Here is a 21,363-nt window from a genome sequence, read left to right as displayed (position 1 = left end):
AATTAATGAAACTATTTACTGACTATTGAGTTTATACTAATTTGCTCAAAAAGTTGTAATAATTGTGTAGGTGTATTTGTCCATTAAAAAAGTTCTTACAAAATAGAGTTGAATACAGAAATAAACTAAAATAGTTGAAGAATTAAGAGTACATAGGTTCAATCCTAAAAACCAAACCCAAAGGTTATATAAACTAGAATTCGACCTCTTTTGAAATAAAGCCGAAGTTGATAACACACGAGGATCACACAAAGAAGTGGAGATAGAGGCGCTCTACAACCACTATATTGAAGACGACCATAAGGAAAACTGGTCGAGATTAGATCTGAAAGTTAGCATCTAGTTGGCCACAATATGGGTGAAGAAAGAATTGGCCTCATAGGTGGAGGCGATCGCATGAACTAAGAAGTTCCACAGCCTTGTAAAAGACAAGCGTTATGCTAAATAACATTCAAGTTTCAAAATTATGGATAAAAGATAGAGGTTACAACATCAGGGTGTTGGGTTGGTGAAATTTGTGATATATATTCTTCTTTTTACCCGTGTTTGCTATATCTTAAAACATAAATATTATTTGTTAATGTACCATCTTATGTTTAACATCTTATTTTTTATATAATTTAAAATAAAATAAAATAAAATTTCATTATTTTTAAAAATATATATTAAAATATACTAAAATAACAAAATATTATAATATTTTATTTTATATTAATATTTAAATAATAAAATAAAAGTATTACTGTTTAAAAACAATATATTAATATTATTACTTTTTAAAAATAATAAAATATATAATTTTCTTAAAATAGTAAAAAAACATATATTTATATATAAATATATAAATAAAAAAATATTAAAATGTATAATCTTAATATTAATAAAATAAAATATAATTGTATGATTTTATATTAAATATATAAAATAATATAATATTATTTTTTAAATTAATAAATCAATAAATATATAGTTTTTAATTATTTATATATTTTATAATTAAATATAAATAAAAATATTTTAAAATTATTTAAATTAATTTCGAGTCTAAGTGGAGTTGGCCCAAGGAAAAGAAATGATGGGCTAAGCTAATCTTGAAATTTATAATATGTGTTGTTGGGTAAGGATAAAATTGAAGCAAAAATATTGAAGTTGAGTAAAAGATGAGTGATATTAAAAAAATACTTTATATAAGTAAAACTAGTATGGTGACGAGAGTATTATGTTATAAGCACAAAAGTTTGGGTTTAATACTAAATAATCCCGTTCCCTATCTCTAATAAAAAAAAACCTTAACTAAAAAAGTTATTTGAACTTGTTATTTATCAGCGTTACCAAATGCCATAATATTTGAAACTTATATGATAAACAATAAATGAATTGTGATACCAATTTTAAGTAAATCAAACGAGCCCAAAAAAAAAAATCCAAAGTGTTACCCACTTCTTTCAACGATACAACTCATAGTCAAAGAAGAAGGAAGGCTATCCAAAAAGGCGTGCCTTGCCTCGAGTGACAAGGAGATGGTGGCAAGGGAAGCTTGTGAGGCACGAATTTGAAAATCACCATCGTCGAAAACTTTGAAAGAATCAAGGGAGGAACTCGACAGGACATTTGCCAAACCTCATCTAAGCCGACAAGGGCCACAACAAAGAGATAATTAACTAGAAACTGATAAGAGTCCTCTAAAAAAAAGCAAAATCAAAAATAGAAAAAAAGGAATGATGGAGGACTACCTAAGATAAAAGAGCTTGGCAAAGAGGCCAGGGAAGATGAGTGGCATCAGTTAGGCACATGAGTGAAGTCAACAATTTTTTTTAGAAGATGTGGTTTAAATTTTATATATTTATGAGAGTTAAAAATGTAATTGTATTTCTTTTTAAAAGCAAAACTAACATTTTTACCATTATTAAGTTATAACTTTGAAAGTTAAAAATAAAAATTTTCGTAGACCTATCAGGCATCAAAATTCACTCTCTTTAGCGGCACAAATGATGAAAGGAAGATAGGAAGGAAGTTTGATGGGGCAAAGAAAAAAGGAAGTTGTGAAACCCATACTTTAAAATGTAGATTGCTAGATTGGGTAACTAATGCTAAGCCCAGTTGATGGCAACAAATAAATATAAAAATGAAAACCAAAAATGGGAAAAAAATCTTTCTTCCACTTTCCTGTCCCTTCTAACTTTGTTCTTAACACAACTCAAATTATCAATCAAATCATTATTTTATCCCAATTTCAGATTTCGGGCAATCTTTGTTCTAATGGCCGCAATCAATGTCTCTCCACTCTTCACTTCCTCTTCTTCACTTCGCACTTTCTCTTCTTATGCTCCCCAAAATACCCCTACCCTTTCCTTATACTCACGCTTCGCCCCTTCCCTGTCTTTCCCTTCCATTTCTCTGAGACCTCCCATTTCCACAAAAACTCGCTCTTTAATAATCGCTTCTGCTGTCAGGAACCTCTCGGAGGTCAAAACCCTTCCCGTCCCGGCCACTCCCGAGGAATTTGCCGCTAAGTTCCCTTCGGATGCTGGAGTCTACGCCGTTTTTGATCAAAATGACGAGCTTCAATTTATAGGCATCTCGCGTAATATTGCTAGCAGTCTTTTTTCTCATAAAAGTTCAGTGCCGGAGCTTTGCTGCTCCGTTAAGGTATATTTTATGAATTTCTTAATTCTTTGAATGTTGATTGTTGAGTTTGGGAATTATTGAGTAAATAAATGCAAGATATTTAATTCAAAAAGTGAATATAACTTCTAAGATCTGGGTTGATGCTTGAGTTTGACGGATTTTTTTAATAGCATAAAGCTTGTAAAGTTAAATGCAAGGGAATCATCAATCTTTTTTGTGGGTTGAGAACCGTGTAGTCGAAGTTGGGTAATTCTAAGCACTGGTGAATGTGCAGCTTTTCTGCATTTTCTTAATGGGAAATCCCAAATGCAGGAATCCATTTGAAATGAGTAGATATTGAACAGAGTTGCTTAAGTTTTTAGCTCAATCATGTTCACAAAGTTCTGATTGTTTTATTTAACTGTTTAGTTGCCAAAAGTTCATTGCTATTTGTAATATGGTGGGTCTAGATGTTTCAAATGTTCCTATGTCTTGTATTTATCAATGTGCTGGAATTGAATGTTTAGTGACTAGACATTTAAGGTGAATGATCTTTGTTATAGTTTTATTCATCATGGAAATGAATTGGAAATCAAATGCTGTACCACCAAATTGGGTGGATTATATGTAAACAAAATTGTAAGTTGTGAACTTTCATCATGAACCATCCTTGAGGCTTGTAATGAATAGAGTAAGCAGCAAATGCTTCTATCCTTACCAAGCAAGCTGAGTTGAAATCCACCAAATTGGCTTTGGCATTGGATGTCTGAGCTTAGTTAACCTGGCTTTCTCATTCGTCAATATTATATATTTTCTCTCTTAACTCTACTTTGTTGAGAGGTCATGTTATGGTAAAACTGCTGGTGTTTATATTTGATAGTAGTTAAGAGAATCAAAGAGTGATGTACTCGCCTTGTGTAGGTTGGTGTAGTCAATGAAGCTGATCGAACAGCTTTAACTCAAGCTTGGAAGTCATGGATGGAAGAGCATATAGAAGCCACTGGAAAGGTCCCGCCAGGCAATGAATCGGGAAACACCACTTGGGTCCGGCAGCCTCCGAAAAAGAAGGCAGATCTCCGACTTACTCCCGGTCGTCATGTTCAATTGACAGTTCCACTTGAGGAACTCATTGATAAGTTGGTGAAGCAGAACAAGGTGGTGGCCTTTATTAAGGGGTCAAGAAGTGCCCCGATGTGCGGATTCTCGCAGAGAGTAATAGCCATTCTGGAAAACCAAGGAGTGGATTATGAGAGTGTAGATGTGCTGGATGAAGAGTATAATTGTGGATTAAGGGAGACACTGAAGCAATATAGTAACTGGCCCACATTCCCTCAAGTTTTTGTGAATGGAGAGCTGGTTGGAGGATGTGATATATTGACCTCAATGTACGAGAAGGGTGAGCTTGCTGGTTTGCTCAAAAACTAGTGGCTTTGAGTTTTGCTTTTAGCAGTTAGCCATAGAGAGAGCATGGAAAGAAAAGAAATGAGATTGTAAGACGGTGTATTATATTGTTATGCCTTTCATAGGTTGTGGATCATAATTGCATTTTTCATCAGTTAGTTAAACCGAATGGTAACAATCTCTGGATAAGCATCTCAGTTAAACTCTTCCTTTTTATTTAGGCACGGCAGACTTGCTTTTTATTTATCTCAATTCGAAGGGAAAGGAAAGGAAGTGACTAAGATGTGAAATATTTTTTTTTTCCAATTAATTTTTTTACATAAATTATTAAATCTCTAAATTATGACACTTACTCTAAATTGGTCTTTAAACTTCGAATCAATCTTATTTCATCCTTAAACTATTGAGGTCATATTAATTAGATCATTTTGTTATTAAAATCATTAATCTAATGACATGTCATAAATGTAAATGTTAATTTATTTTAAAAAACATAACGAATTTAATTTTTTCAATATTAAATAATTAGAGATATATACCTATTTATTCTAATCACACTTATTTGATAAAAAATTGAAATATAATCGAATATCCAATGATTTAACAAATATACCCGTTCGCATCAAATTCGATAAATTTTATCAGCCAAAACCAGCGAGAAGTTTTAACAATAACAATATAAACATTTGCAGCAGCTTGGGTAAAATTTTCAACTTCCAAATATTTTGAGATGAACGAATCGCTAAGACTTACTTAGAGAAGTAGTTAAAGTTACTGTTTGACACTTAGATGACACGGGTTTAAACCTTGTTATTCCCCTTACCTCTTCCTCAATATTATAATGATAAAAAATGTTGATTCACATTCAAAAGCATTAAGCAAGTAATGGCAACAGAAACAATAATTTATTTAACTTCTACTGTAATAAGTTGATCGACTCTTTCGAGGATTCTTTTTTACATTATTCAACTTTTAATGTAACAAGTTCGAAGGGAAGAAAGTCTACACAGTACTTCTCATAGGCGGCTTCGCTGGCTCACTGAGGCTGGCTTAAAACTGGCAAAACCAGTGATTTCCCTACCAGTTACCAAGCTGTTGATGTCATACGTGCCTTCGTATGTGTAAATGGGTTCCAAATCACAGAATGCCTGCAATGGTCACCAATGCAACAAAACTTAAGGATGTTCCTACCAAAAACAAAAGTGGATCATCTTCCACAATTACCCTGATTGGGTAACCAATGCGGACCAAATCTTCAGAAGTACCTGATTCACTAAAAACTAACATCTAATAGCTAGCTATTCATCATGCTTTATGCACTTTCGAACCTACTTCTATTCTAAATTGTACTTTGGCAGGAATAAATTGAAAGTGATTTTGAGGTGAGAGTAGAGAAAACCTTTGCAACAAGAAAATCGGCCAAAATTCCATTGCCACCAAGTAACTCCCGCCCAAGAGCAGCTGTCTCTCTTGCCATTGAGGTAATCCACGACTGAAGATCATAACAGTTTCTCATGTATAAGATTTCAAAAAGAAAAAAGTCACATGAAATCATGGGCTTCTATATCATAAACGTTTATACCTTTCCCAAGCTGGCATGACCGGGAGTCATTTTACCCTCTTCATACAATTTGCAAAGGCGCCAACCAACAAGGGTCATTGCTTGAATATTACCCAACATGCGAGCAAGTTTCTGCTGGTTAATTTGGAAGGCTGCCAATGGAGCTCCAAACTGTTTCCTCTCCTTCAGGTACCTGCATCATAGCAAATGCAAAACATGTTATCCTGAATGCTTGAAATGTAATTTCGCAAACTGGAGAAGAATTCATTGCATACCTGGCACACATATCATAGACACCCATCGATATGCCGATAGGTTGCCATGCAACCATTACTCGAGAAACAGCAAGTACCTGCTTGCCATGGTGGAAATTCATATGTACATAATTATTGCATAAGATCCAGCAGAACAAATTAAAAAATCCATATAAATGGGATCTGTCCACTAACTTGAACTTATCGACAGATTAGAAAGAAGGATTGAGTTCAGATATCATTTTTTTTGAAGGAAGGTTATTAAAACAAACCTTGCTTGTATCCTGAAAAGAGTTCACACCAGGTAATCTGTCCTCATCCGGAACAAAGACTTTCTTTAAGAGAATATCTCCATTTTTAACAATTCGCAATCCAATCTTGTTTGGTATTTTTGTAGCTGTCAATCCAGGAGAATCTTTCTTAACTAAATATCTGAAACAGAAGGCAGAAGCTTCCCGTGTTTAAGGAAAAAGAGCAGGCAATGAATCTAATCACCTTTCAATTAGCAATCTCAATGTTTCTCTCCTAGGCTATCATTTCAGTAAACAGCCCATGGTAGTTTCAAAGGTCTGCAACCAATGATATATCATTCCACCTTTGTTTAGAATTTTAACAATTGTGGAACTCAATGGGGACCAGAGGCCTGGTCCCTGGATACAAGCTTTACCATTGTTTAATACTTATTACCAGGTTTGAATGCTTCTACTACTTCATGAACATAAGTTCTCAACTGAAAAAGTGATCCTGGGTTATCATTCTGTATATGCTAATACTGATACTTTAGTTAATAGTGAACATATGATCGTGTCTATCATTAATGGATTCTTTTGTGTGCAAGACCAAATGCTAAACACTATTTCTTGTATGCTGTTTCACTTTTTATCTGGTTGGTTGTAGTATTCCTGGAAAAGATAACCAACACATCTGCAAAAGAACTGTTTCCTATCCAGCGTTTTTGTCCCTCAAGTACCCAGCCTCCGTCTACCTGAATGTTTGAGATGAAAGCAAACATGATAAGACACAAAATTCAGAATGCTGACCAGTGAGTGAAATTAGCTATATTAAAAAAAGATGTGAAAACCAAAAGACAAGATTGTGGATGGACCTTTGTTGCAGTTGTCTTCAGAGAACTAGCATCACTTCCATAGTCAGGCTCAGTCAAAGCCTGAATATGACATTAAATTTCTTTAATTATAGCTGAAAAAGAAACTAAATACCTACCCAGACGTTAATGCCAAAAAGAAAAACCTAACCAACAAGCTACAGTTTTTAACTGTGCCAATGATGGTAAATACTTCTGCTTCTGTTCCTCTGACCCACATAATGCTATTATTGATAAAAAAGAAGTGATACCAGAAATTAGAACTACTATATAGAGAGAAATGTTGGTTGTTGACATGTATCATAGATCTCACCAATGGTAAGCATGGCTAGAGATGAGTGCACCAAGATAAAAGTTGAGCAACTTGCATCGACCCTAGCAACCTCTGCCATTGCAATAGCACTTCCAGTGAGGGAGAGACCTGGGCATCCATAACCCTGCAACCCAGAAATAACCAAACATCTTGCTTGATTTCCACTTCAAGGAACAAATAAGCTAAAAACCAAAACCTGCATAGGAATAACCTTGATAGTACCACCAGAAATACGAAGAGCACCAAGTTTGGGAACAATTTGGAATGGAAACTCTGCCTTCTCCCAGTACTGAGGGAAAAATTGCAAATTAGTTGCTCTCTTTGTGAACATACAATATAAGTAAACAGAACCGAACATAACTAAATACTAGAAACCACAGCATTTAATTGTCATCTACAAAATGTCCGGAAAAAGGTTCATTATTAGAAAGATACCTCTGCCATTATAGGAGCTACTTCTTTTGCCATACACTCTCTTACTTTCTTACGTAGAGCCCGCTCCTCAGGACTCAATAGATCGTCAAATTGATAATAGTCGGAAGCTGAATTGTTTTCCAAGATCAAAACAAACACATAATTAGAAATCACGATTCCCCTTGCAATAACAAATTGTCAAAAGCTATAAATCATTTAACAACCAGAAGCAATAATTTGTTGTTCTCCAAAAAACAATCAAATTTGCAACCATTTTCAACAAGTTCAAATGCATAAACATAAGCGGAGCAGAAAATCAGAGAATAATGGATAGAATTCATACCAAGAGGAGGAAAAGTAGATGCTGGAGTTGCCTGAGGGAATGCGACCGAAACGTCCAAAGGTGGTGAGTTAAAATAAGACGGCTTAACACTTCTGCCAGTTTCATCTGTGAGACATCGAAGCCAGCAAATTTATTAGACCAAACAACCACAAGAATCGAAAACACCATCACTTAGCAAATTATATAAATATTTCTTCAGTTAAAAAAAGTTTAACCAAGATATCCACGGTTTCATGTTTCCAAGTATTCATCTAGAAATATATGTAACACTCCTAATTTTTTAGAGAACAGAACCAATGCATCGCTTAATATTCTTTATAGTTACTAACAAATTGATTGAAGATTAGTAAAAGGCTCGTTAAATCGAATAATTGTTCCCCATATAATTTCAGAGCAAACCTAAGAATCAAACGACGAGAAACAATTGAAAAGAAAAAGAGAAACTTTTGATAATTAATTTGTAAAAACAAAATTTAGTAAACGAACCTTGAATCTGGGAGTGAACAGTCATGGTGCTGAAATGAGAGTTACGGATCGGAACGAAAATGGAACGAAAATGGAAAACGTAGTAGACGAGATTATACAGGATGGAGAAAGATAAAGTTGGCACGCAAGTTTAGGATTTCTATATTTTATATATAGCTAATTGACCAAAACGATTTTTATAACTTTAGGGTTGTAAGAAATGAAATAGTGAGATTAATGTTAAAAGTATATAATCACTTATTTACCCTTTTAATTTAAAAAAAAATAATTTTAATTTTTTATTTAATTTTTCGTCTCGTTTAACCCTTCAACTTGATCTATTTGTTAAATCACGCAAAAATACTAATATCCATTTATATACTATGTTAGTAATTAACTCATTTTTTTAAATTTAAAAAATATTACAAATTTTTTTAATTATTTTTAATTTTAAAAATATTTTTAATTAATTTTTAAAAATTTTAATAATTAATTAATTGATGATGTGGCATATACGTGACAATCTATGCCACATTAGTAAGGTTAATTTTTCCATCCATTTTGAATTGATTTGATAAATAACACAAGTTCAAAGGTTAAAAGAAATAAAAAAAACTAAATAAATAGCTAAAATAACTTTTTTTTTTGTAAAATTAGAGTATCAAATAAGGTCTTTTATAAATAAATGATCTTAAAATTTTGATTAATTATGTAAATAAAGTAAATGATCTAAATTGAACCGTAAAAGTTGATAGAGCCAAAGAGAATGGCGCCACCAACATGTTCCATTAATCACGTGAATACAAAAATTAACTTTTTGGTGGTTGCAAGGAGAATTGCCCTACCATATTTTTACATGCCAGGTCTATTTTATTTTTTTATTTTTTAAATTTAAAAAAATAATATTTTATTAGGTGGCTCTATTTAGAGTGGCGCCATCATTAGAGCATTATATCAATTTTTTAAAAATATATATTAACTTAAATATAAAAAAATAATATTTATTTGGTGGAATCATTTTATTTGCGTGACCGAATAGTTATATATAATACCAGTGGCAAATCAATCCAAGTTGATTTTTTTAAAAATTATATTTTGTTAGAGGATGAATGAGAGAGAAACGAGGAGCATTTTCTTATGTATTTTTGTTTTTGTTAATTTAGTAAATTTTTTAATTTGAAAGTATGTTTTGTTTAAGGATGATGGAGCTCCGACACCAATAAATTCAATAAATTTAATGATTATTTTCAGATGTCAGTTATTTATTCGGTAATAGGTTCAAATTGGTTTTGTAAGTGTTTCCATTGGCAATGTTAAGACAATAACAAGTTCAAATGAGTTATGCAGCTAACGAGTGGATTATTTGAGATTCTAAAGCGAGCTCACACTTGGCAGACGTGAGTTTGAAGATAGCAAAGAAGACTACTCGATCAAAGCGCTCATCCTAGACGAATCGAAAATATATAATTTTGATTAAGTGTTTATTATTTTAGATATTACAACCAAGATATTGTTTTGAAAAAATTATTGATTACTTTTTTAAAAAAATTGTTTTAATAGTTGTTTTACAATTTTAAAAAGGATGTGTTTAATTACAATATTTTTCATAGAAATATGACCGCACTCGTTAACATTTTTCAAAAAGTGAATTTAAGGAAATTATGAATATTTACTGAATAAATGAGAAATGAGCAGAGTTGCTTTCTAGTAGTAAGAGGTAGGGATAGCAATTTTCTTGAAACCAAAATCGGAATGAGTGTTAATTCAATATTTTAATGTAAAATTTTTTACCCACCGATTCAATTGATAAAATTTTAAAAAAAAATTAAAAGTAGAAAATACAAAACAAAGAATAAAATGATTTGATGGCATTTATTATTACAGGAGCTTAAAATTCCAATCTCCAATTAGCCAAAGAAGAATACAGACAACAATAAGTACAGCAAACTGACAACTTCAAAGTCAGCTGGTCATTGGTGAAAAGTCTAATCTTGAGGCTTCATTGCTGGAAAAAGGATAACTTCCTATATCAACAAACACCATAGTGTCACATTGAGATCCAAGTATGTACATAAATACATAAATTAATGAAGATTGAAGAACAGTAACCTTGACATTTGGTGAATCCGTAAGCAGCATAGCTAGGCGATCAATCCCCATTCCCAGTCCAGCAGTCGGGGGCAACCCATACTCTAAACAACTGCAAAATGATTCATCCAACACCATTGCTTCATCGTCTCCCAATTGTCGATCCTAAAAGAACAGTAAGACCATGTTACATTACAGCACTGAACAGCCTATTGTTGTTGCATCAGTAATATGTAGAATAAAAAAAGATGCTACCTTGAGCTGCTCAGCAAATCTTTGGCGCTGTACTTGAGGATCATTCAATTCAGTATATGCATTGCATAGCTGCAACCAAGATCGGGATTAGTTGGTTGCAACACTAGTTAATTAATAGCATGAACTTTGTATTTGCAGTTTTACCTCTTTCTTGTTCACGAATAATTCGAAGCGCTCGGTTAACCCCGGTTTTGATCTGTGCCACTTTGCCAGAGGACTCATTATCTCTGGATGGTTGATGATAAAAGTAGGGTTTATGCACGTTTCTTCAAGAAAATGGCCCACAAGCTGTTATTCAATTCTAAATAAGTATGAAGCCAAATATATTGATGTGATATGATTATGTAGATGATTAACTGTTGGTGAACTAACTAGGGGGAAGTAATGACCTTGTCTAACAACCGAGTTGTGGTGTGGGGAGCAAGGCATTTGACATCAAATTTTTCACAAGCTTCCAACAAAAACTTATTGGCAGTTTCGCTGGAAAGATCTTTGGGTATGCTGAGGTTCGCCCTAGACTCTATCTCCTCTATCAAATCAATCCTTCTGCACAAGTTAGGAAAACAATGGTAACCAGACCTGACATGATACTTTTAGCCTTATGACCTATGTGATATTACAATATACTACATATAGTATCTTTACCTAAAAGGTGGAGTAAAATCAATCTCTACAGGTTCACTGTCGAATCCATTACCATGGTACTTGATTTTATGGCTCCCTGTCATCTCCTTCACCATACCTGCAAAATCAGTCATTGGTTGCCTACCAGATATGCATTCAATCCAACAAAAAGGCAGTTATAAATCAATAGTTAAGGTAGAGCACTAAGGCTATGGTAACAACCCCTCTCATTCCTGTAAGTGTGAAATACGAACCTGATAACAGCTTCTCTATAATGCCCATCAAGTCATTATAATCTGCGTAGGCCATGTAAAATTCAAACATTGTGAATTCTGGAAGATGAGTTAGATCCATTCCCTCATTCCTAAATACTTTCCCAATCTCATAAACTCGATCAAGTCCCCCGACAACTAGTTTCTTGAGATACAGTTCTGGTGATATCCGCATATAGAGCTTCATATTCAATTCATTATGATGTGTGATGAATGGCCGAGCAGCAGCTCCTCCAGCAGTCATAGTCATCGCAGGGGTTTCAACCTGAGACAGATGGTTAGAATATTTATAAACACAAAGATTTCAAAAACATGTTTACCACACATTTATTCAACCCTTTTAAGTATCTTCATACCTCAATGAATCCAAGATTGTCAAGGAAGTCTCTGGAGTAAGATATGATTTTGGCCCTGGTCCTGAATATTTTCTGAACCTCTGAGTTCAACATCAGGTCTAGATAACGTTGACGATATCGAGTTTCCTAACATAAAAGAAGTTATTATCAATTTCTCAACTCTCAAGCCTCGAAGAAAGACAATCTCTTGGCAACCGAAATAGTAGCAATTACATACCTGATCTCTGAGAATGTTAGTTTCAGGATTTCTTGTTATTCCAGGGGTCCATGAATGATTTCTTGTTTTCTTCTAGAGATATCAGTATATACTTAGCATTAGAAAAACATTTATGAAGGTTGAGAAATTCCTTGTGATCTTTTACCTTAGACTGTGCTTCATCGCTGTTGGAGGTGACTGTATGCCTTGGAAGCATGTGCAGGCATGGGGTGAGTACCACGAGTGACCTAGGAAAAATACTTAATTCCCCTCTTTGACTCTTCCCTGTAGCATAATCAGGAGCAAAGAGATTATATACCTGACATGCATAAATGAAGAAGATGCATGTATATGAAGCATTTTTAAGATGAATTTCTGCACTCAAACCTTGCTAAGATCAACTGTATCATCTCAATAAAACTAAAGAATAATGACCAAATTCTAGAATTGGATCTTTACTATAAGAAGCATTAGTTGGGACTAAACAACCATATATTAAATAAAGAAAGTTATGTACTCTCTTAGATCAGAGTTCCACATAAAATTTGATATCTTGGTCCCGAATATATGCAAAACAGCTTACTCTACCAAATGCAGGTAAAAAAGCGATGGAAAATGAGCAATCTATCAAAAATCCTACTAAAATAGGTGTATACTAACCAGGGAACCCGCATATCCCTACAATGTCACCTCGCTTCACCCCAGAGTGATACTTGCAGAACTCATTTTCATCCATGTTGGAATGCCTACCAAAATCAAGCTCACGTTAAAGGTACAAGTTTCTTGATTTCATTATCGATGATAAGGAGACCTTTGAAACTTAATATAGAAAATCTTAGAGGATCAATGATGGAACTGAAGACAAAGATGTATATGTACGTACGTATGTATTTATGTATGTACCTTGCATCTGCCATTACTTGAATTTTAGCACCATTTCCATGAAGATCATAAAAATATAGTTTTGACGATGATGACCTCTTGTTCAAAATTCTCCCTTAAGGAAAATGTCATGTTGATCAGAATACACTCCTAAGAGACAATCATAGAAATAAAACCAATTCATAAGCAGAGTACCTGCTAAGGAGATTTCAGTGTTCTCAACATGTTCACCAACGTGCAAACTTCTATATTTGTCAATAAATTCAGTGATAGACATTGAAATATCAAACTTATGAGGGTACGGATTTACACCAGATTCCTTTAGTAATGCCAAACTTTTGATTCTGTTGCTGAGGAATTGCTGCCACCAAAGTTTATTTTGAGCATTTATCACCCATAACTATTTTTACATTATTTAAGGAAGCAAAGCAACTAGAGCTCTTTAAGTAGAGAAACTGGTGGTTGATGAAACCTACCGAAGGATCCATGGTATCATTATTTGCCACCTGTTGCCTCTGATTCTCTGGTGTCTTATTTGTGGTCACCTTCTTTTTCTCCTCTTCTCTGACTTGCCTCTCTCTTGCCCTCCGTTCTCTCTTAAGAGCACTATATTACAACAAGCATAAACAAATATATGTAATCAGTCATCGGATGGTCATTAAAGAAGGCTAACGACTCACATAAGTAAAGCACATGAAGAGCAATACTTGTTGCTGAGAGTTTCAGATGAAGCCGGCCCGGGTTCCGAAACAAACGAATCCATTGATAACTGCATTGGAGTTCCTCGCTGTTGTAGGCGAGAGAAAGATCACTTGTGTAGCATGTGCTGTTCTAATGCTTGCAAGGTTAAAACATTCTTCTAATTCTCTATTTGAATCAACTAAACCAGAGGTCTTCCTTCTCAAATATTCTCTTTCCTCCTTTTCATCATAAAATATATATTTAATTATAGAAAGGCTCACTGACTCCGCCTTTCTTCCCTATTGGTGAATATTGAATTCTTTATTGTCTTAGGCCTTGAATTACCTACTTGGGGCTCAAGACATGGAAACTACTTAACAACTTAAAATCATTTTTTATTACTCCCACCTCCAGAGCTTTGTCTTGGCTTCATCTTTCTTTACTTTCCTTGCTTGGGGTACAAGGAAAATGACACTGTAGAAAGTTTAAAGAAAAAAAAGGAAATGGTGAAAAGAAAAACTCCATAAGTGGAGATATGGGTACTGAATGAGTCCTCTACCGTCTGTGCAGGATCTTTATTTGATATCCTATGTTTAAGTTGAGTATATGTCTGTTTAATGGACAAACAGACGAAATCATTTTTATCCAAAAAAAAACAAACTTACATGTTAACACAATTGAGTACACATGCATATGTTGAACTTCTAGTCCCAATTACTCAACAAGGATAGAAAACAAGATTATTTAAACCCCTTAGAAACATTTTCTCAATCAATGTGGGATTATCTACTTTGTATTACTAATATAATCTACATCTAAGACGACTTTGATACCAAAATTTTGATATTTGTAAATATGGAGGTTATTTATTTATTTATTAATAGCTAATAAAATTGACTAAACTATAGTATATTTTTATTAAGGGATAAATCTCAAAACAATACATGAGCTTTGAATATCAATTCTCACAAATTATTAACACAATTATTATTATAACATCATTTTTATGTTTATATACTGCATACACATATTTATCTAATATAAAAATAAATTAATATATTTATTTCTTTAAATATCTATGATTGAATGAAAATTAAAGTTTTATGTATACATTTAAACAACAACCAAAGTTTATGTATAATTTAAGATGTATCGCTTTTATTAATAATTTATTCTAATAGAGATTTTTAATCTAAAAAATCATTATATGTAGACTTAAATTACTGATATCATTTTTTTTATTTTATATTCATTTATTATAATTTATAAAAAATATAAATTGAAATTCAAAATTTGAATAACTATAAAAAAAATAAAACATAATATTAATTAAAAATAAAATAAAATATTTAAATTTAAATTTAATTTTAATTTTTTTATATGCATATACACTAGAGGTATTCATGGGTTAGGCCTAAGAATGATAAAAATAAATTTATGCTCGATCAAGTCTGGCCTAAAGTCCACCCATATTTAAAAATGGCTAACCTAAGCTCATTTTATGTCCACTGATATTGTTTTTAAAATTTTAAAATATATATTTATATTTATTTTAATTTAATATTTAATAGTATTATATATTTTATTTATTATAATTTTATATATAGTCATATTAAAAAAATTAATGTATATATTATAGTAGTATTATATAATCTATAAATTTAATTTTTATGTGTTCTAAATTACATAATATATAAAAATAATATAATACAAAACATTATAAAATTAAAAAAAAAAGGTCAAACAAAATTCAAGCCTTAAATGTTTAAACTCAAACCCAATCGATATTTTAAACATGTTTAATTATTTTTGCTTAAACCATTTTTCGAATATAATATTTTTATTTAAATCTTTTTAAATTTTAAATAAGCCTTTGAACTTGAACGGATCACTCAACTCATAAAAAAAAATTGGATATAGGTGAATTATTTAAAATATAAATATTTTAAATTTGGATTAGAATATTTTCTGAAAGGTGCTATTATAAATTTAAAATTTTGAAAAATAAATTATGGAGTAAATTCTTTTTGTAAGCTTTACCCTATTCACACACAAAGAAATAGAAGAATTTCTTTACCGTTGTTGTTTTAACCAAACACTGAAATGCCATACATCATTAACAAAGGTTTGATACGTTCAAGGATTGAACCACAGTTTGGGGCTTTTATTAAATCATGGATTGATACATTGAGGTTGACGTACAAACCACCATCAAGTAAAAACACCTTCTTCTTTTTCTTTTTCTTTTTTTTATTCTTTTTGGTAATTTGATATTCGATTAATATATAGGATATCTGTAAAATCACAATTCAATCAAGTTAGTGATTTGTTGGTCTTTTTCAACTTGGTGTAGTTGAGGTTGAGCTGCTTGATTTAATTTGTAAAATTAAAAGTTATTAATAATCTATAATTTAGACTCACAAATTATAAATATTTATGTGAAATCTTAATTAAATGATTTATATTCCACAAAAAAAATTATAATTTTTTAAAAGATACAAATAAAATTTTGACGTTGTTTATAAACTTGCCTCGTATAATTGGTTGAACATAAATCTTCCAAAGGATGCAACTAAAGTTCTGATATCCTTCACTTTCTTAATCTACTCATTTAGCGATATATTTTGTTTGTTTTGATCTTCTTTTAATCACTTTATAATAGCTTCATATCTAAAGGTGATTATTGTTAGATCATATCATGAATAAGGATATATATGTTAATTTTTAAGTATTACCAATTCTACTTTGTACCATGTGGGCCCACTCCTTACACCGAACAACCAATAAGGAGCAGGTATTATCCTTTTCTCATCTTTTAACTTTTTCACTAAGCTAATAGATTTTACTCTCCCCATAACCACGAATCTTGAATTGACTTAAGCATTGAAGAGTTATCGAAATACCAACTCCAATTCCCCTTACCTCACCCTTAATTTTGCAGATCGAATCAAACCTCAAAACACCTTAATAATCCCAATTAACACAAATTAAATAGAAACCCTAACATAATTAATTTCAAACCGTCTAAATTATCTGAAAAACGTTAAACCCTATAGACAATTAGAATTAGTTAAGCTTATGTTAAAATTTTATATAGATGATGTTTATCACTCAATCAAAATGAAATGAAGCCCGACAGAGGCATGTGAAGGTCCAAACAAACTGTGAACGAATAAATTTCGTTGAAGCCATCTTGTACTCTTCTCTAGAGTCGGTGGCTGCAGCAAATACGTAGTTCAAAAGTGTCAAAGACCACAGCCACAATCATCCAAAACCCTCACTAATCTGAACATAATCAAAAGTCCACAACTTCGGCTGCCCAATCTGCTTTTCCCTCTATCCTTTTAATGATAAAAATATGCCTAAATATACAACCTGGTCCCCCCTCTTCGCTAATCTAAAATAATCAACTCTTTTTATTCTCCTTATTCCCTAATTCAGCATGGCGCGTAGGCCAACAAGAATCAATAAATGTTGTCGCAGGCTACTTTGTCTTAAATGCACATAATCCTTCACTCTATACGCGACCTAATTGCGCGTAGCTCTACCATTTTTAACATGAATACCACGACTACACCCTCCTCCTGTCTATGATATATAGACCCAACTCCTCCCTATCCTACGAATCAATGCAGAAATTCATACTCATTTGTGTACGATTCAAACTCAAAGCCCGCCTCTGTTTTTTTCCACGGTGGGTTATTTTTGCTGACTATATTTGAACCATTCTTTTTTGCCTACAAGCACCCACATTTCTGCCTCTCACTCACTTATCATTACAGCATTTTTTTTTAATCTTTCTTTTTTTCTTCAGTTGGAACCATGAGTAACACAAAAAGGTCTGGTTCTGGGTGTTTTTCATCTGTTTTGCGCCGGATTCTTTGTTCAGGGACTCCCCAAACACACCCATCAGACCACATCGTAGGTTTAAACACTGTGGATGATATAGCCAAGGTTGAAGTCCAAGCTTCTGAAACTGGTCCTGGGATAGTAGCGAGGCTAATGGGGCTAGACTCATTTCCGGAGAACAACTGGCTTCAGAAAAGTAAAATTCCTGGTCCTGTTACCCGCAGCAGGTCAGTCAATTTCATGGATTACATGCTGGAGCTTGATTTCAAACAAGCCAAACATCGCCGTGTGAGAACATCATCATCATCGTTTCGTGAGGTACCACAAGGTCCACAACTATTCCACCATAATCAGAACCAAGACTTCCTAGTTGTGTACTTGGATAATGAGTATAAAAACAATGAAGCTGCAGGGTTTAAGCCAAGGAAATCCGAGAAAAGAGATAGATCAGGTAGTAAGCACGGTAAGCAAAAGGATAATGTACTAGATAAAGTAGTTTGTAAGAAGCAGATTCGAGAGAAAAACAAGAAGATATCTAAGCTTAAAAATGAGCCAAGGAGAGTTTCTGGTAAACATTCTTTCAAGGCTGGTAGCTGCATTAATGGAACAAATTCAAAAGCATTGAAGGTGGCAAATCAGAAGGAAGTATCTGTTGTGACTAGGAAGACAAAGAATCAACGTCCAGTTAAGAAAATTGAGTACTCTGAGAACCCATTTGTCGTCCATGGCGTCTCAGGTTAGGGTTCTAAATTTCAATTGCTTTATATGTGTGTGGTACACAGTACACTGTCTTTGCCATCTAACTTGAGTAGTGTACTAACATTTCTGACAGAAGTTTCAAGGTCTTTGGAAGTGAAGTCGAAGAAATGGTCATCAAAGTCAGTGAAACATGACTCCCTCACCACTACAGATACTAGTGCTCGCATTTCAATCCCTGAAGGCCTTGGAAAGCAGGAGAATTTTGAGTCAACGAATGTGGAGGAGACTGAGTATTACATGGAATTAGTTGATAAGCTTAGCAAGCTGACAGAGGGAGATATAAAATTCTCGAACTGGGAAACCAAGAAAGTTTTCATATTCGAAGAGATTTGTGCAGAGTTTGAGGAGCATATACTTGATCACCTGCTGCAGCAGGTAGCTGATGAACTTGTGGGATTTCACACACATGTAAATTTGTGCAAACATAATAGACAAGCAATGATTTTCCAAGCAAGGCGGTAACTGGTAAACCTTGAAAGAAACAACATTCCAAGGGGAAATCGGGTGTGAAAAGAGCTGGCCGGTTTTGATTACTCTTCCACTTTTTCTCTGCAACAAGATTCGAGTCTCACGTGGCTTAAGAATATGTAGAATGCATGTTGATTCATCAGCAAATGTGAACTTGTTAGTAATAAAAAATTACTAGTAACAGAGTTTAGAAAACACAAAAAGAATTCTTCTTTGTAGACTTATATGGGTTTTATATATTTTGCAGCTTTAGGGAGAGAATATACATTTTCCAAGCTTCACTGTTGTTGAGTTGGACATGAATTTGAGACTTATGTATTTTTGTCAATGCTTGTAGCGTTGGATTCTACTATTTTGAGCAGGGAATGGGATGGCATTACAATACAAATATCTATTGTCAGGCCTAAACGGTAACCATCAGGACCACCTGAGGAATTAATACTAAAACCATATACAGAATGAATTTGAAACCTTCCCCTTCCTACTTGTCTTTACGTATTGACTACATTGTGGAGCCAGAGCCAGAGCCAAAGCCACCACTAACAAATGTAGCAAAAAGAACACAAAAGTAAAGACTAAAGAAAGACCATAATTTATATAAATAGTGGAAGCAATGCATCCACTTGTTCTGATCTCTAAAAGAACATCGTCCTTCAAAGATGCCCAATCATCAATAGCAGCCTTTCCTTGACTAAGTTCATCATTCCAGGAGAGGGTCTATCAACATCAACGCCACCTGATTGAAGTCTATATTCCTTCACCTTTGGACTTCCACAAATTGGAGCAATCATCAATGGCGTCCTTACCAAGCTCAGCAGAAGCATGGGATATCCTCATCGATCTTACATCCTCCGTTCACCAACCGTATGATGGTTGTCATGTTAAACCCCTAACTCCTATATAAGTTGTACATACTGTTCTTGTCTTTAGATTACCTATATATACAACCCTTTTTTGTTAAATGTTGGATTTAAATTCTAATTAGGAACCAATTTGAATGAAAATTTCTATTGACTGAAAAGTAATGTAGACATTCGATTTCAGACCTCTCCTCACTACTTTGATTTCAATGGCCTTTTTATGTCAATTGGATTTAGTATTAAATTGGTCATTATACCCCTTAGTTGTGGGCTTCAAGCCCAAATTGTCCAGTTTGTTAATTTTTAATTGAATTTCAATTAAACTAATTTCAACACATTTTTCATTATATATATATATTTGTAATATATTTGGTTAATTATTGTAACAAGTCTCTAATTAGAATGCCTCGATTACACTTTACAATTATCAAGAATGAGTGATAATTGAAGTAATCCCATGAATAATCTAATATATATACATATACATATACGGTAGTAATTTGAGGTTACAATAAAATCAAACAATTTCTATGTAGCACACCTAAAAATTTATCATTTGACATACTAATTATTTGTCACGTTTTTTTATTGACTAAAGTTTAAAATTAATATTAATTTAATTTAATTTCCTTATAAAAATATATCATAATAAATATTTGTTCATATAACAAGGGTCACATGTCTCGATAGTCTTTTTTATAATTGATTTAGTCATAGAGTAGAAAAAATAAAAAATAAATGTGCGCACACCTAGTCTAATTTTAATTTGTGTTTAATATTAACTCATTATATACGATTTTAATATCTAATATAGGAAAATATAAATATGTGGTTCAAGTCTCTAAAATTTAAATTTTACACTCATTTTTTTAATTATTAATAATCAAATTTCATATATAATATATATAAAATATTTATTTCTTTAATTACCAATTGTGTATTTTTTTTCATTATGTAATTTTTGTTTATTAAATTAATTTACATATTATTTTCTCTTTTAATCTTTAAATTATATTTTAAATCTTTTTTAAGAGTAGAGCTGAAATGAAGTAATATCAATTCATTCAGGATTATTTTAAATATTAAAAAATTTGTCTTAATTTATATTGATTATAATTTAAATTATCATCATTATAAAAATTAAATATTTATATTATTTTTACTTTTTCAATAATAATATTTATAAAATGTTATAAATTATGTATATTTTTTGATAATTCAATATAATATATTTTAATTAATATACACAATCAAATAATATATCGCACGGAGACAAAAATTAATTAAAAATTATCATGCTCAAATCCAATTACCTTACGTTCTCCAAATATGTTTGTGCGTTATTTAAGTTTAAAAATCTATTTTATACAATAATAAGAGTATTTTAACTTTAAAATATATATATTTAAAATATAATTATATGTTATTTTATTAATTTCATTTAAATAATATAAAATTTTTATTAAATAGAGATAAGTTTCTATATATTTTTACTTACTAAATAATTAACTGAATTACATAATAATTATTTATACTTGGCCAAGGATGAATAAAGAATATATATGTTTAATGTTTATTTTTATTGTATTGGTAATCGAATTGTTGAATATTTT

General features: G+C 32.3%; 3 protein-coding genes and 1 pseudogene across 7 annotated transcripts; 2 read left to right on the top strand and 2 right to left on the bottom strand.

Moving 5' to 3' along the window:
- Positions 1 to 2,024: 2,024 nt before the first annotated feature.
- On the top strand, positions 2,025 to 4,172 carry LOC107937036 (bifunctional monothiol glutaredoxin-S16, chloroplastic). The gene is made up of 2 exons (XM_016869848.2): positions 2,025 to 2,649; positions 3,529 to 4,172. The coding sequence occupies exons 1-2, from the start codon at positions 2,104 to 2,106 to the stop codon at positions 4,030 to 4,032; spliced, it is 1,050 nt and encodes a 349-aa protein (XP_016725337.2). The 5' UTR covers positions 2,025 to 2,103; the 3' UTR covers positions 4,033 to 4,172.
- Positions 4,173 to 4,894: 722 nt separating this feature from the next.
- On the bottom strand, positions 4,895 to 8,663 carry LOC107937075 (acyl-coenzyme A oxidase 4, peroxisomal-like; annotated as a pseudogene).
- Positions 8,664 to 10,310: 1,647 nt separating this feature from the next.
- Positions 10,311 to 14,321, bottom strand: LOC107937050 (lysine--tRNA ligase). Of its 2 annotated transcripts, none has more exons than XM_016869860.2 (15): positions 13,841 to 14,321; positions 13,610 to 13,739; positions 13,329 to 13,494; positions 13,155 to 13,248; positions 12,912 to 12,997; positions 12,418 to 12,536; positions 12,273 to 12,344; positions 12,056 to 12,181; positions 11,682 to 11,964; positions 11,449 to 11,545; positions 11,193 to 11,349; positions 10,948 to 11,091; positions 10,804 to 10,872; positions 10,570 to 10,713; positions 10,311 to 10,484 (listed from the first exon to the last, which is right to left on the bottom strand). In XM_016869860.2, the coding sequence occupies exons 1-15, from the start codon at positions 13,906 to 13,908 to the stop codon at positions 10,446 to 10,448; spliced, it is 1,794 nt and encodes a 597-aa protein (XP_016725349.1). In that variant the 5' UTR covers positions 13,909 to 14,321; the 3' UTR covers positions 10,311 to 10,445. The 2 variants fall into 2 exon arrangements, with proteins under 2 accessions (XP_016725349.1, XP_016725350.1); XM_016869861.2 differs by having other exon boundaries at positions 12,273 to 12,341.
- A 3,000-nt stretch (positions 14,322 to 17,321) lies between these two features.
- Positions 17,322 to 19,390, top strand: LOC107937042 (uncharacterized). 4 transcript variants are annotated; one of them, XM_041076863.1, is made up of 3 exons: positions 17,354 to 17,508; positions 17,629 to 18,399; positions 18,499 to 19,390. In XM_041076863.1, the coding sequence occupies exons 2-3, from the start codon at positions 17,637 to 17,639 to the stop codon at positions 18,882 to 18,884; spliced, it is 1,149 nt and encodes a 382-aa protein (XP_040932797.1). In that variant the 5' UTR covers positions 17,354 to 17,508; positions 17,629 to 17,636; the 3' UTR covers positions 18,885 to 19,390. The 4 variants fall into 4 exon arrangements, with proteins under 4 accessions (XP_016725340.2, XP_040932797.1, XP_016725341.2 ...); XM_016869852.2 differs by having other exon boundaries at positions 18,496 to 19,390; XM_016869851.2 differs by having other exon boundaries at positions 17,322 to 18,399; positions 18,496 to 19,390.
- The last annotated feature ends 1,973 nt before the right edge of the window (positions 19,391 to 21,363 follow it).

Source organism: Gossypium hirsutum, chromosome A09 (assembly GCF_007990345.1).
Source record: "Gossypium hirsutum isolate 1008001.06 chromosome A09, Gossypium_hirsutum_v2.1, whole genome shotgun sequence".
Taxonomy (NCBI): Eukaryota; Viridiplantae; Streptophyta; class Magnoliopsida; order Malvales; family Malvaceae; genus Gossypium; species Gossypium hirsutum.
This window is presented reverse-complemented; position numbering and strand designations above follow the sequence as displayed.

Excerpts from the sequence above, each read along its gene's own strand:
- LOC107937042 (XM_016869851.2), top strand. The coding sequence starts at position 17,637 with ATGAGTAACACAAAAAGGTCTGGTTCTGGGTGTTTTTCATCTGTTTTG. Across the intron at positions 18,400-18,495 it reads TGTCGTCCATGGCGTCTCAG|AAGTTTCAAGGTCTTTGGAA; the intron begins GTTAGGGTTCTA and ends CATTTCTGACAG.
- LOC107937050 (XM_016869860.2), bottom strand. The coding sequence starts at position 13,908 with ATGCAGTTATCAATGGATTCGTTTGTTTCGGAACCCGGGCCGGCTTCA. Across the intron at positions 12,998-13,154 it reads CAAGTAATGGCAGATGCAAG|GCATTCCAACATGGATGAAA; the intron begins GTACATACATAA and ends TGATTTTGGTAG. Across the intron at positions 11,092-11,192 it reads CAACTCGGTTGTTAGACAAG|CTTGTGGGCCATTTTCTTGA; the intron begins GTCATTACTTCC and ends ATTGAATAACAG.
- LOC107937036 (XM_016869848.2), top strand. The coding sequence starts at position 2,104 with ATGGCAACAAATAAATATAAAAATGAAAACCAAAAATGGGAAAAAAAT. Across the intron at positions 2,650-3,528 it reads AGCTTTGCTGCTCCGTTAAG|GTTGGTGTAGTCAATGAAGC; the intron begins GTATATTTTATG and ends CGCCTTGTGTAG.